The sequence below is a fragment of the Eurosta solidaginis genome, chromosome 3, assembly GCF_040869045.1.
Source record: "Eurosta solidaginis isolate ZX-2024a chromosome 3, ASM4086904v1, whole genome shotgun sequence".
In the NCBI taxonomy this organism is placed as follows: domain Eukaryota; kingdom Metazoa; phylum Arthropoda; class Insecta; order Diptera; family Tephritidae; genus Eurosta; species Eurosta solidaginis.
The window spans coordinates 78,565,609-78,581,056 of NC_090321.1; the positions used below are offsets into that span (position 1 = coordinate 78,565,609).

The 15,448-nt window shown below is 36.9% G+C and overlaps 2 protein-coding genes across 8 annotated transcripts in view; one reads left to right on the forward strand and one right to left on the reverse strand.

Annotated features, from left to right (window-relative positions):
- Nucleotides 1–15,448, forward strand: part of LOC137244042 (uncharacterized) — a 460,752-nt gene that overhangs the window by 443,141 nt on the left and 2,163 nt on the right. For all 4 annotated transcript variants that reach the window (XM_067772498.1, XM_067772501.1, XM_067772500.1 and 1 more), the window contains 2 exons: nt 4,305–4,337; nt 4,416–4,585. In XM_067772498.1, coding sequence (XP_067628599.1) covers nt 4,305–4,337; nt 4,416–4,585 — 203 coding nt within the window. The remainder of the gene's footprint in view (nt 1–4,304; nt 4,338–4,415; nt 4,586–15,448) is intronic.
- LOC137244038 (uncharacterized) overlaps nt 1–15,448 on the reverse strand; it is a 290,995-nt gene that overhangs the window by 147,950 nt on the left and 127,597 nt on the right. The window lies entirely within an intron of this gene.

Below are 15,448 nucleotides of genomic sequence, written 5' to 3' on the forward strand. Positions count from 1 at the left end.
TGTCCCTCTTCGAGTTTCGCGCTGGGCAATGTTCCTACAGGACTTTATATATGAGATCGAGCACCGGATTGGATCAAAAATTCGAAATGTATATGCTTTGAGCAGGGTCTCCTGTCTGATGCTGGAGGATTCACTCAGTCATCGACTGAAACAGGCTCAGCTCCAGGACGACTGGATACGAGCGGTTCGGAAGGTTCTAGAAAAGGATGAGTACGAGGACTACTACGTACATCACGGTGTCCTATGTAAAGATGAAGGAGTTAATCGTAGTCCCATCACTGATGGAAGATGAGATCATTCGTATGGCGCACAAACAGGGGCAATTTTCCACCAAGAAACCCAAGAGGCGCTGGACAAGTCTTTCTACATCCCTCACTCGACCCCGAAGGTAGCCAAAGTAGTATGGGGTTGTGTGGAGTGTCTTTATCGTGGATGCTAAGGCTGGGAGGAAGGAGGGTTATTTGAATGCCATCCCTAAGGAGGACATGCCTTTGAGCACCTTTCACCTAGATCATGTCGGACCAATGGAGACCACAAAAAAAGCTTATAATTACATACTAGTGGTGGTAGATGCTTTCTCGAAGTTTGTTTGGCTGTATCCCACGAAGGACACAGGTGCAGATGCTGTAATCGACCGTATGAAAAAGCAAGCGTCAGTATTTGGAAACCCTAGGCGGGTGATAACAGACCGAGGATCAGCTTTCACTTCGCATCTCTTTAAGGATTACTGTGAAATTGAGGGGATTGAGCATCTCTTGATCGCTATGGGTGTTCCGAGGGGCAACGGACAGGTTGAAAGGATGCACCGGATAGTGGTACCCATGATAGCGAAGCTGAGCCATGAAGCCCCAGGGAACTGGTACACGCATATCAACCGCCTCCAGCAATTCATCAACAGTGTCGCACCTCGCAGTACAAAGGTATCGCCGTTTAAAATATTGACTGGTGTGGAGATGCGAATTCAGGGGAGTCCCCCATTGCAAGAGCTACTCGAGGACGAGCACGTAGCCGAGTTAGACGCGGAGAGAGAGGAAGTGCGTCGTCAAGCGCGAGACAATATTGCTTTAATACAGGAGGAAAACCGTAAGACTTTCAATAAGCACCGCCAAGCAGAGAGGGGGTATATGATCGACGAGCTGGTAGCAATCAAGCGAACGCAGTACGGATCAGGTCTAAAGCTGAAGGTCAAATATCTGGGGCCCTACAAGATTGTGAAGACCATGAGGCTCGGGCGTTATACCGTTGAGAAAGTTGGAGATCACGAAGGCCCGAACCGCACTATCACCGTTGCTGAACACATGAAAAAATGGGATCCATCATCCGAGGTCGAATGATAGCGCAGGATGGCCGAATGTGGGATTAACGTGCGGGACTAACTTGACAAGTAGATACCGAGCCTTACAAATGCAACCCTTACGCATGCAGAGTAGAACGCACTGAACACCGCCAATTTACTTTGACAAGACGAACGAAGGACGATCAAAGTCATTGTTAATAAAACCGCCATCAAGCGAAGTTGTCTAAAAACTGTTTCATGTAAAACCGTGTTGTGAGCCAATTAAATATATCTATTTAAACTAATGTAATTTTGATCATGTACAATCAAACAAATTTGTGAACATTAAAATGTCGAAGAACTACAAGCTGCGTTTTAATTAAAGATCCCACATTTACGTCTTGCAAATATATAAAACCTAAACTAACTCAACCTAACCAGCTAAGCTAAGTGTATTTATACCAAAAAAAATTAATAAATCAAAATTTTTTGGGAATGGGCGGGGCACAACCCCTTAAATCGAAGACCGGTTGTGTATCGTGACAAAAAGGGATGAAATTGGAAAAGAACGACGCCATTTGTATATAAAAGAGGCTTAATAAGGCCGTATATGGATTTAACAGGCTATATCTTTGTGGAAAAATAATTTTATATCAATGCTATTTTATTTTTAAAGTGTATATATAACGAGAAAATGAGCAAATAAATAAAAATTTGGAAATGGGAGTGGTACAACTATTGTTGTTCCGATGCCACCTTGTACTCAATTGAAAGGATCGAGCAGGCATGCTTAACCAACGAACCGATATCATTTCGTTACGATAATTAACGTTAATAAACGAAACAAAGTCATTTCGTTTCGTTTATTAACGTTAAGAACGTCAAATTAACGAAATGATTTTGTTTCGTTTTCTGCCATATCAAATCGAAATCAAATCGTTTATGTTGATTATTAATTTCAAACTATGCTGGCAAAGCTGATTGATGGCGGAGTCATTAAAGGTGAAAGCATTAGCCAAGCTGATTGCAACTTTTCCCATGAATTTTGACATTACGAACATTTCTCAGAGTATTTTTGACATTACCACCAACGAATTACACAAACAAATTACATGGAGTTTGTGTGTATGTCCGCTCGCTGTTACCACCTTACGACTTCACCATGGCTATAGCATTGCCAGCACAATTAAAACATAAAGTATCACGTTTTTGTTAACGTTTTTAACGTTAACGAAAGCTTTTCGTTTCGGTTAAAAGCGAGATACAATTTATCTTGATAATTTCTTTGTCGATAATATTTCGAAGTGTTTCAAAGAAAACGGTGGAAATTTTTTGATAAACGATTAGCATAACGTTAAGGTGCATCCCTGGGATCGAGGAAAAGTAATCGGTACAAAAAGAAGTATCGAGAGAAATTACTCGATACAGAGAGCATGTTTACACATCCCATAATCTACAATAACGACCCGATTCTTAGCGTTACCGGTAAAATAGTACCCAGAACATTATGTAACCGAAAATCGTTACGAGTTGTTTTATTCGCGATTCTGGCCAAAGTGGTAACGCTGTCATCACCGAAAAACTCACCAGGGTCTGTGGTGAAATTTAAAAGTTGATTTTCTTCGCTTTACCCATGGCGGAACGATACAAGGTGGCAGCGTGGGACAGCTGAATAAAAACTTTTTTATTTAATTTGATACATCAACTTCCGCCGTAGTACATGGAATTTTTATTTATGTTTGTAGGTATGTCACCATGCTGCCAACGTGTATGGTTCCGCCATGGCTTTACCGACGATGTGTCACTCGTAGATACGATGTTAACGAATAAACGGGAAGATGTGTATATACATATGTGCATACATGCATACGTTTTTACATAGCTATATTGTAATATATACTGTGAAAGTACATGGAAGCAAATATGTATAGCAAGAGGCAACACTTTTTTACTATTATGTTTACTTATTTGCGCTCACAATCCTTTATTTTTCAGTATTGCCTTTTCTAAACAACAGCTTTTGTGTGGTTACATCGATGGTACCACCTATTTTAGTGGGTAAACAATTATCCGGCTACTTTCGTGGGCAGAATACCAAAAGGGTACAAAAGTTACCACATGAAGAAAGTTGCCGTGGTGAAGAAAGTTGTTACCACATTAGAATCAGGCTGTAAATCGTTAATAGATAATGTATGCGTTTACACATGTTCTATCCCTAGGAGCTAGATTATTATGTGAGGTGGTACTTTGTCTGAAAAACTGGTCTCTATTTAATTTGTTCATAGTTACCGATAATCGTGGGGGAAAATTAATATGGGAATTTTAGTTATATAATTAACGATGAGAAGTTAAGTGGAGATAATCTCGTTAGATATAAAGTAGGACTAAACTCACGTCTACGTCCTCCTCTTGCCCTATTGACTTTCGAGGTTCTCTTCAACCTCTCCCGCTTCTTATCGTCAGTATTGTGTTAGAATCTCGTTTGTAATATCCGCAGCATTATTTTGCTGTTTGTCCTCCTCCAACACCTTTGTCATTATCTGCAAACTCATCCGCTTCTAGAATGTTAGGATTGTTATCCTTGGGACTTATTTTCCTAAGTCGCAGATAAATTTTGCAAATGCCCCAGGAAATTTTGCCACGTTGCATGTGCAATATATCCTTCGCGAGCTTGTTTATTTGGAAGATGTAGTGTTGATCTTTTTCCATAGGCCATGATACAGTAAGTACCTTCTAATCCTATGTCGGCATATTCGGGTTCTGACTCTGCAGAGGGTGCAGCGTATCCTCCGAGTTCATCACGCTACAGCCCGAGTCTTAGTGTTACCCCTTTTTGGCCCATCCGAGAAGCCGACCAGTGATTTAATAGGTGATCCAAGCTGTTTGCTATTGTGATCGTTTTTCTCAAACATTCGCCACTTGTATGTACTCACAATGGGTACCTATGTACCTTATTTCTTTGGTTCACTGTAGGTATTATGCAGCGACATGGTTCATCTACATATTATGCATTCCTATTTATTTTCAGAAACATTCCAAAAAGAAAACGCCACTTTACGCGGTAATGACATTACCATTACTTTCTTCTATATATGAATGTACATAAGTGTGTGAAAATAATGTTTTTTTTTCATAACAGGACAGGTTAATGATTTAGTGAAGGAGTTCGCTGAACAAAAAGTTATTATTGACCGACTCATGAATAAGGATGCAGCAGAAGTACCACTCAGACGTAACTTCCCCATTGAAACGGAGGAAGATCTTGCCAATCTAAATAAGTCAATAAATAATTTCAATAGAGAATACTATGTAAGTTTTATATTTAAAACCAAGACATGCAGCATGTCTCAGAAATACTTGCTATGAAAATTGTATCGTTTGTTTAATTGACTTTGCAAACTCCTGCAATTTTCAGCAGTAGCGGTACTCACTAACTTTTGACGATTTTTAAAATCGAGATTCACTAACTTGGTTTTAACAATACGTGTTAGACGGCCCATACATGACACAAAAGCCATGCGCAAATATAAAACGACGAAATTTGTGCAAATGAAAATTTTTAAATACACGGCCCAAAAACACTGCACAATATTCATTTTTAAAGTAGCGCAACAAATGAAACATGTGTTTTAATTGTATAAAAAAGGCACTAATTGTTTAAAAAATCACTCGTTATTTTCCACAGTGCTGGTAATTCACGGTATAAGTAAAAAACTCGCACCAGAAGCGTTTATGTTCAATTGTATTTATAACATATATATTTTAATTGTAGGACCAGCTCAACTCATTGCAGCACTGCGCAATATTCATTTTTCAACTAGCGCAACAAATGAAACATGTATTGTAATTGTATAAAAAACTATTATGTATTATTGAATTTGTGTGAATTCATGTTACAAGCTAGAGATGGTCCTTACGCCTTCGATATTAACATTTTTAAGTAATAATTATTGATGTTATATTATCAGAAACCACAGGTAAACTGTGTTACTATTCACCACACACGAAGAAAAAAGCATGTGCAATATTTGCAGACATGCGTAAATATCAAAATCGTTTTGATTTTGGCGCAGTTCTCTGCGCAAATAGGGCCAACACTGCACACACCGAGCAAATCCTTGTGCAAATTGGTAATTGGCACAAGGATACTTGTGCCGTGTAATTGGCGTATTATGTATTCAATCTTGTGTGTGTGATTTGTGAGTGGACCACATGACCCATGGCGGAACGATACAAGGTGGCAGCACGGGACAGCTGATTATAAACTTTTTTATTTGATTTGATACATCAACTTCCGGCGTACGATTTTGACATTTGTCCATCGAATTTACAAAAACAAAGTACATGGAACTTTTATTTATGTTTGTAGGTATGTCACCATGCTGCCACCTTGTATCGTTCCGCCATGCCATGACCCAAAGATTTTTACAGGGTGTTATCTTTGGTAATGCACAAATCACACACACAAGATGGCGCATTGCGCATGTAAACAAAAGATCAGCTGTTTTTTATGGGCAATTTTTTCGCCATTTTCCTTTAGCTCTTGTTTTTTCTCTCTTTCTTTCATTCGCTCAAGCAGTCAAGTGTGACGTAGATGCGCAGAACGAAGCAATTTTGAACTCGTGAATGCGCAATCTTCTGTGTGTGATTTGTGCTGCTCATTGTGAATTCATACAAGTGGCGAATGTTTGATAAAAACGTTCACAATAGTAAACAGCCTCGATCACCTCGATCCATGGCTGTTCGAATACTTAAATTATTTGCTCAATAGTGTTTTTTAAAAAATTTTCTAGACGATTGGTTTATTACATTATTTACATATTTTAAAATGTGTGCTTAATTGGCTGCTCAGATTTTATCTGTTAACTAGATTTTAGAAATGAATATAAATATGTAGTGTGATTTTCAGTAAAAGAAAAGCTGATTTGAGACACAAATGGGCAATTCATGGCGGTTCAATTTAATAACCACGAGCAAAAAACAAACCTATCTACCCTAACTTAGTTTTTAAAGTTTTAAAATACATATAATTAAAATTCCGCCCTTGAAAATGCTAGGATGACTAGCGAAACGTCGCGCTGTAACAGTGAATGAACTTGTTTTATTTGCACTGAAAACGCAATAGGTCAAGTAGCTTTGCATAATATTATAAACCTATCTTTCATTCTCTTGCCGTTCGCGACAGCCATTCTCTCTGTCAGCTATTATTTGACAGGTAGGTATGGCAATGGAGGAATAGAAAGATTGTTCACTTGTATGAATTCACAATGGTGCTGGTAATGAAATGTGAAAATTTACGAAAAGGGCAAAGGGAAATTGAGAAGATAGAAGTAATCATTTGTTCGCGAACCTGTAACTTAAGAGCCTCCTGCGATTTACAACCAGATTGACTGAATTTTTGTATGTGTGTGTGTCGGGTATTTGACGCTTGCCCCGCGACTATCAAATAAAACGCCATCAATCAACATTTGCATTGAGAAACCGCAGCGTTCGGTCGTGAATATGTCGTCATCGGATGATGACTTTTTTTCAGTTGCAACTACAGCAGTTTTATTAAATAATAAAAAAATTAATAAAAATTGTATTAAATAATAATAAAAGCTTTACATTCCATAAAGTTGGTAAACATTGATAATTTTCAATAAATTTTAATATGAATTGCTGTTCTTCCGCGCACTTGTTCATTTTGAATGTCGCCACAAACTAAATACAACACTGCTGTTTTGTCAATCACACTCCGCGACTATCAAATAAGCTAGCGTCAAATGAAAAAAGCAAAAATTTTTGATTTTCATCAACGTGTAGCCGACAGCAAATACGTGTGTCATGAAGCGACCCGACTGCACTAACACACACAAAATTCAGTCAATCTGGTTGTAAATCGCAGGAGGTTCTAAAGAGAACCGCCAACAGAACGAATATTAGGAAACAGTAAAGCAACAAATAACGGATAGGTTATTCACCATTGGGGAAATGTGTCATGAAATATTATTAATAAACACATTTTACTATTTTTTAACGTTTCCAATAACTTTTTTTGTGAAATTTCAACGAAAACCGCGTTTTTGCTAATCTTCAAGTAGGTAATGTGGTGAATTACCTACCACCAGTTTGGCAATTTCTCTTGCTGTCCGTCGTTGGTTATTCTCTATAAATTTACGGGTCTGGCGCCACACATTTTGTTCAGGATTCAGTAAAGTTAAGCATTGGACATTCACTGCCCTTCTTAAACGCTTTTATTTAGCTTGTGTTTAATTAAAATTTAGGTAACTTCCCGATAAGCTACAAGCTTGAATGTTGGAATATAGTTCAGAACCCGATAGGTGGCGCAAGGATCGCAATATTAAAAAAATAGTATTTTTGGTCCGATTTGGCTCATATTTGGAACACATATTACAAACAGAAATAGAAATCACTGTCAAAAAATCCCGCTAGGTGTGGCAAGGATCGATGTATTAAAATTTGGAACAGATATTCCATACAGTCCGGTAGAAGTGACATCAAAATATTTTGGAGTTCGAGGAGGGAAAAGCATACGTGGCGCCGAGTAGAGTAGAGTCTTTGGAAGATTATGTGACCCAGACTGTAACAAATTGTCAGGAAAGAGTCCTTGTAACAATGAGTAAATGAACTAAATAGAATGAGAAATAAAAGGCAATTAAATAAAGACTAACAACTTGAAAATAAAACAATAAAAAAAAAAATGTTTAAGTTGAACGGTTTTATTGAAAACAAATACTTACATAAAGTAATAATAATACTAAGAGCTAGAAAATAATTAGGCAGGTCCTAGGTACTAGTCATCACACTTCTCATCAATCTAGAGCGTTGATCAGACAATTAAATAAAAGCGTTGGACGCGTAAAATTCCTATTGATAGTCATAAGTACGACCAACTGAACCTTAATCAGGTTATGCTACGCCTCTCATTTTTTTTAGTTTCACGCGCCGAACGCCTTTATTTAATTGTCTGATCAACGCCTTAGATTGATGAGTGATGACTAGTACCTACGACCTACCTAATTATTTTTTGCTTTTAGTATTATTTTATTTCAAGTAAGTACTGTTTTCAATAAAACAGTTTAACTTAAAAACATTTTTATACTCAGCTGAGCACAGCTCACAGAGTATGTTAATTTTTTTCGCATAACGGTACTCCGTAACAGCATAAACTAATCGAGATAGTTACCGACTTCTATATATATATTTCATTCATTTAGCCATGTCCGTCCCTCTGCCCGTACACATGATAACTTGAGTAAATTTTGGGGTATCTTAATGAAATTTTGGTATGTAAGTTCCTGGGCACTCATCTCAAATCGCTATTTAAAATGAACGAAATCGGACTATAACCACGCCCACCTTTTCGATATCGAAAATTTCGAAAAACCGAAAAAGTGCGATAATTCATTACCAAATACGGATAAAGCAATGGAACTTGGGAGGTGGGTTGGCCTTATGACGCACAGTACAAAATTAGTGAAATTTTGGACAATGGGCGTGACACCGCCCACTTTTAAAAGAAGGTAATTTAAAAGTTTTGCAAGCTGTAATTTGGCAGTCGTTGAAGATATCATGATGAAATTTGGCAGGAACGTTACTCCGTGGCTCCGCCCTTTTTCATTTAATTTGTCTAGGATACTTTTAATGCCATAAGTCGAACAAAAATTTACCAATCCTTGTGAAATTTGGCAGGGGCTTAGATTCTAAGACGATAACTGTTTTCTGTGAAAAAGGGCGAAATCGGTTGAAGCCACGCCCAGTTTTTATACACTCTCGACTGTCTGTCCTTCCGCTCGGCCGTTAACACGATAACTTGAGCAAAAATCGATATATCTTTACTAAACATAGTTCACGTAATTATCTGAACTCACTGTGTATTGGTATAAAAAATGCCCACTTTTTCGATATCGAACATGGCGAAAAATGAAAAAAAAAATGCCATAATTCTATAGCATATAGGAAAAAAGGGATGAAACATGGTAATTGGATTGGTTTATTGACGCAAAATATAACTTTAGAAAAAAACTTTGTAAAATGGGTGTGACACCTACCATATTAAGTAGAAGAAAATGAAAAAGTTCTGCAGGGCAAAATCAAAAGCCCTTGGAATCTTGGCAGGAATACTGTTCGTGGTATTACATATATAAATAAATTAGCGGTACCCGACAGATGATGGTCTGGGTCACCCTGGTCCACATTTTGGTCGATATCTCGAAAACGCCTTCACATATACAACTACCACCACTCCCTTTTAAAACCCTCATTAATACCTTTAATTTGATACCCATATCGTATAAACATATTATAGAGTCACCCCTGGTCCACCTTTATGGCGATATCTCGAAAAGGCGTCCACCTATAGAACTAAGGCCCAGTCCCTTTTAAAATACTCTTTAATACCTTCCATTTGATGCAAATGTCATACGAACACATTCCAGGGTTACCCTAGGTTCATGTTCGGTTACACCCGAACTTAGCCTTCCTTACTTGTTTTTTATTATTTTATTTACTGATAGATTAAATAACAGCGCATGGAGGAATGTTATCTATCCATATCTTATTTATAACAAGTAAGGAAGTATAATAGCGTTTTCTTTTCTGAAATAAATTGTTGCCTCTGTAAATGGTAAAGCCTTAATAGAGTTACTCCTAACCCAGACAATTTTCAATATTTATAGTGCATGCAAAGAACATAAATGGCTACCCCGTGTATTAGCTGATTTTCACAAACGCGCTGTCAATGATAATAAAAATTCATTAGCAATTATTTCCTTCATTTCAATTTCCTTCGCTAAAAATACATATGTGAAGTTACGAAAATAAATTGTCACGATCAGCTGGTTTAGCAGAGTTGCACTGCCACACCGCCATTTTATGCAGGGTAAAAGTGTAACGCTTTTGCGTTGCGAGCAGGCAACAATTTTCACAAAAGGACGAAACACCCCGTAAAGGCGTTACCTGGTTTTTAGAATAGAACAAAATATATTTACAACCTTTGCGCGGCGTACAAAAAGCGTAACACTTTCGCCAGGAAAGAAAACGCTATAAGTTCATGTGAAACCGAACATTACATTCCCAGCTGTACACTCAGAGAAAAAATCGTTCTAAAAAGAACGAAACACCTTCAAAATTAAGAAAATTCGTTGACAAAAGTCTGTTAAGTACGTTTTTTCTTAACTCGTGACCGATGGGCTTGTTTTAAGAACAGTGTTTCCAAGCACGCCGTTCGTATTTTGTGACCACTTTGGTATTGATGTGTGAACCTTCTGTGCTCATTTCAAGCACTACTTGGGCTTGATTTAAGATTTTGCGTTCTCACGCTTCGAGAACAATTTGTGGTCGATTTAACTTTTTTCGGTGTCAGTTCATGAACGTTTTGTGCTTGATCTTTACAGGGAGTGGGGAAGGTAATTTTTTCAAGTAGGCACCCATTCATTTATTTTCTTTATTAATAAATAATTTGTTCGTCATTAATAAAAAATATTAATAACAAAACAAATTATTATTAAAGTTCCAAAAAGTTCTGAAAAAAGGCATAATACGCATTTTTTCATATATTTCTCCTATCGAGAAATTCTTATTTGATAATGCAATCTGAATATATATTTAAAACATTTCATAACAAGTTTGAGAATTACCTGTGCATATGTGAATGGAGCTGAACGAAAAACAAGAGTTAAAAAAAATAGAATAAAAAAAATGGTTTTAAAAAACTTCAGAGTTTGACGGCTATCGAACTCACGTCACACGATCATAACCGCAACATCATAGCCGCTGGGCCACTATAACTGCTTGGTAGCTTGTGCCAAATGTTGTATTTAACATAGTAGTACACACGAATTTTACCGTTTCTTTTTTCTTGTGCTTAATTTAAGAACATTGTTCTTAATTTAAGAACATTGTTCTCATTAATAGAACATTTGTTCACATTTTAAGACCAGCCGTTCTCTTTTCAAGAAAATGGTTATCATTTCAAGAACAAGGTTGTTGTTTTGAGAACAGGTCGTTCGTTTTTCAAGAAAAAAAAGTAAGAACATGAAAAGCTTGAATCGAGTTCGGTGGTGCTGGATTTTAGAACGGCATTTTTCTCTGAGTGTACACTTGAAATGCTGTTGTTTGTTTTGTGTGCTTAATAGTGTTACAAGGCTGCGCAGTAATACATATACATGGTTCTATTCTGAACTAATTCTTCTTCTAGTTATGGCTCCCGAAACATCGAAAATTGCTGAGTCTAAAAGGGGCGGTGCCACACCCATTTTCAAAAATTTTAGTTTTTTCCAATTTAATGTTATAATTCAATTTAAAAAGTAAAGTTCTATTGATACAAAGCTCTTTTTCGCTAAGATATAGCTTATTATTTTCGTCTACGACCCTTTTAAAAATCTTTTATAAAAAAGTGGGCGTGGTCTTTAACTGATCTCGTCCATTTTTTCTAGAAATGGTTCCTGCTACAGGGAAAATCTGTGTACCCAATTTTATTACGATCCGAAAATTTTTCTTCGAGTTATGGCTCCCGAAACAAAGAAAACTGCTTAGTCATAAAAGGGCGGTGCCACGCCCATTTTTTAAAATTTGAGGTTTTTCCTATTTATTGGGTTAAATCCACTTGGGAAATGAAGTACCATTGATATAAAGCTCTTTTTTCAAAGATATAGCTTATTTTATTCGTCCACGACCCTTTTAAAAATCTTTTATATAAAATTGGGCGTTGTCCTTAACCGCTTTCGTAAATTTTTCTTCAAAGCATTCCTTATAGTAAAAGCAACCTCTCTGCCGAATTTTGTTAAGATACGTTTAACGATTTTTGATTTATGATTAATAATATTTGTAAAATTGATTTTATCACAAGTGGGCGGTGCCACGCCGATTTAAACAAATTTTTTAAAATTTTTATCAAGTCTCAATATCAGTCCACACGTCAAATTTCAACATTCTAGATGTATTATTTACTAAATAATCAGGTTTTTTGTGTGTTTCCAAAATGTTATATATATAAAAAGTGAGCGTGGTTACCATCCGATTTCGCTCATTTTCAATACCAATTTATTCTGGGTCCAGATAAGCTCGTGTACCAAATTTGGTGAAGATATCTCAATATTTACTCAAGCTATCGTGTTAACGGACAGACGGACGGACGAACGCACATGGCTCAATCAATTTGTATACTCAGTTGAGCAGAGCTCACAGAGTATATTAACTTTGATTGGATAATGGTTGGTTGTACAGGTATAAAGGAATCGAGATAGATATAGACTTCCATATATCAAAATCATCAGTATGGAAAAAAAATTCGATTGAGCCATGTCCGTCCGTCCGTCCGTCCGTTAACACGATAACTTGAGTAAATTTTGAGGTATCTTGATGAAATTTGGTATGTAGGTTCAGCTCGCTATTTAAAATGAACGATATCGGAATATAACCACGCCCACTTTTTCGATATCGGAAATTTCGAAAAATCGAAAAAGTGAGATAATTCAGTACCAAATACGGATAAAGCGATGAAACTTGGTAGGTGAGTTCAACTTGTGACGCAGAATAGAAAACTAGTAAAATTTTGGACAATGGGCGTGGCACCGCCCACTTTTAAAAGAAGGTAATTTAGAAGTTTTGCAAGCTGTAATATGGCAGTCGTTGAAGATATCATGATGAAATTTGGCAGGAACGTTACTCTTATTACTATGTGTATGCTTAATAAAAATTAGCAAAATCGGAGAACGACCACGCCCACTTTTTGAAAAAAAATTTTTTTAAGTCAAATTTTAAAAGAAAAGTTAATATCTTTACAGTATATAAGTAAATTATGTCAACATTCAACTCCAGTAATGATATGGTGCAACAAAATACAAAACTAAAAGAAATTTTCGAAATGGGCGTGGCTCCGCCCTTTTTCATTTAATTTGTCTAGGATACTTTTAATGCCATATGTCGAACAAAACATTACCAATCCTTGTGAAATTTGATAGGAGCTTAGATTCTAGGACGATAACTGAAAAAGGGCGAAATGGGTTGAAGCCACGCCCAGTTTTTAAACACAGTCGACCGTCTCTCCTTCCGCTCGGCCGTTAACACGATAACTTGAGCAAACATCGATATATCTTTACTAAAGTCAGTTCACGTACTTATCTGAACTCACTTTATATTGGTGTAAAAAATAGCCGAAATCCGACTATAAATGAAAAAAATGCCATAAAAATAAAATATACCAAATACGAAAAAAAGGATGAAACATGGTAATTGGATTGGTCTATTGACGCAAAATATAACTTTAGAAAAAAACCTTGTAAAATGGGTGTGACAGCTACCATATTAAGTAGAAGAAAATGAAAAAGCTTTGCAGGGCGAAATCAAAAGCCCTTGGAATCTAGGAAGGATAACTGTTCGTGGTATTACATAGTCCACATTTTGGTCAATATCTCGAAAACGCCTTCACATATACAACTACCACCACTCCCTTTTAAACCCCTCATTAGCACCTTTCATTTGATACCCATATCGTACAAAAAAATTCTAGAGTCACCACTGGCCCACCTTTATGGCGATATCTCGAAAAGGCGTCCACCTATATAACTAAGACCCACTCCCTTTTAAAACACTCATTAACACCTTTCGTTTGATACCCATATTGTACAAACGCATTCTAGAGTCACCGAGTCACCCCTGGTCCACGTTTATGGCGATATCTCGAAAAGCCGTCCACATATAGACCTAAGGCCCACTCCCTTTTAAAATACTCATTAACACCTTTCATTTGATACCCGTATCGTACAAACAAATTCTAGAGTCACCCCTGGTCCACCTTTATGGCGATATCCCGAAAAGGCGTCCACCTATAGAACTAAGACCCACTCCATTTTAAAATACTCATTAACACCTTTCATTTGATACCCGTATCGTACAAACAAATTCTAGAGTCACCCCTGGTCCACCTTTATGGCGATATCCCGAAAAGGCGTCCACCTATAGAACTAAGACCCACTCCCTTTTAAAATACTCATTAACACCTTTCATTTGATACCCATATCGTACAAACAAATTCTAGAGTCACCCCTGGTCCACCTTTATGGCGATATCTCGAAAAGGCGTCCACCTATAGAACTAAGACCCACTCCCTTTTAAAATACTCATTAACACCTTTATGGCGATATCTCGAAAAGGCGTCCTCCTATAGATCTTAGGCGAACTTCCTTTTAAAATACTCATTAACACTTTGATTTGATACCCATGTCGAACAAACAAATTCTAGAGTCAGCCCTGGTCCACCGTTATGGCAATATCCCTAAATGGCGTCCATCTATAGAACTATGGCCCACTCCCTCTTAAAATACTCTTTATACCTTCCATTTGATACACATGTCATACAAACACATTCCAGGGTTACCCTAAGTTCATTTTACTACGAGGTGATTTTCCCTTATTTTGTCTCCATAGCTCTCAACTGGTTATGTAATGTTCGGTTGCACCCGAACTTAGCCTTCCTTACTTGTTTTATAATCAGTTGAGCAGAGCTCACAGAGTATATTAACTTTGATTGGATAACGGTTGGTTGTACAGGTATAAAGGAATCGAGATAGATATAGACTTCCATATATCAAAATCATCAGGATCGAAAAAAAATTTGATTGAGCCATGTCCGTCCGTCCGTCCGTTAACACGATAACTTGAGTAAATTTTGAGGTATCTTGATGAAATTTGGTATGTAGATTCCTGGGCACTCATCTCTGATCGCTATTTAAAATGAACGATATCGGACTATAACCACGCCCACTTTTTCGATGTCGAAAATTTCGAAAAACCGAAAAAGTGCGATAATTCATTACCAAAGAGGGATAAAGCGATGAAACTTGGCAGGTGAGTTGAACTTATGACGCAAAATAGAAAATTAGTAAAATTTTGGACACTTTTAAAAGAAGGTAATTTAAAACTTTTGCAAGCCGTTATTTGGCAGTCGTTGAAGATATCATGATGAAATTTGGAAGGAACGTTACTCCTATTACTATATGTATGCTTAATAAAAATTAGCAAAATCGGAGAAAGACCACGCCCACTTTTAAAAACAAATTTTTTTAAGTAAAATTTTAACAAAAAATTTAATATCTTTACAGTATATAAGTAAATTATGTCAACATTCAACACCAGTAATGATATGGTGCAACAAAATACAAAAATAAA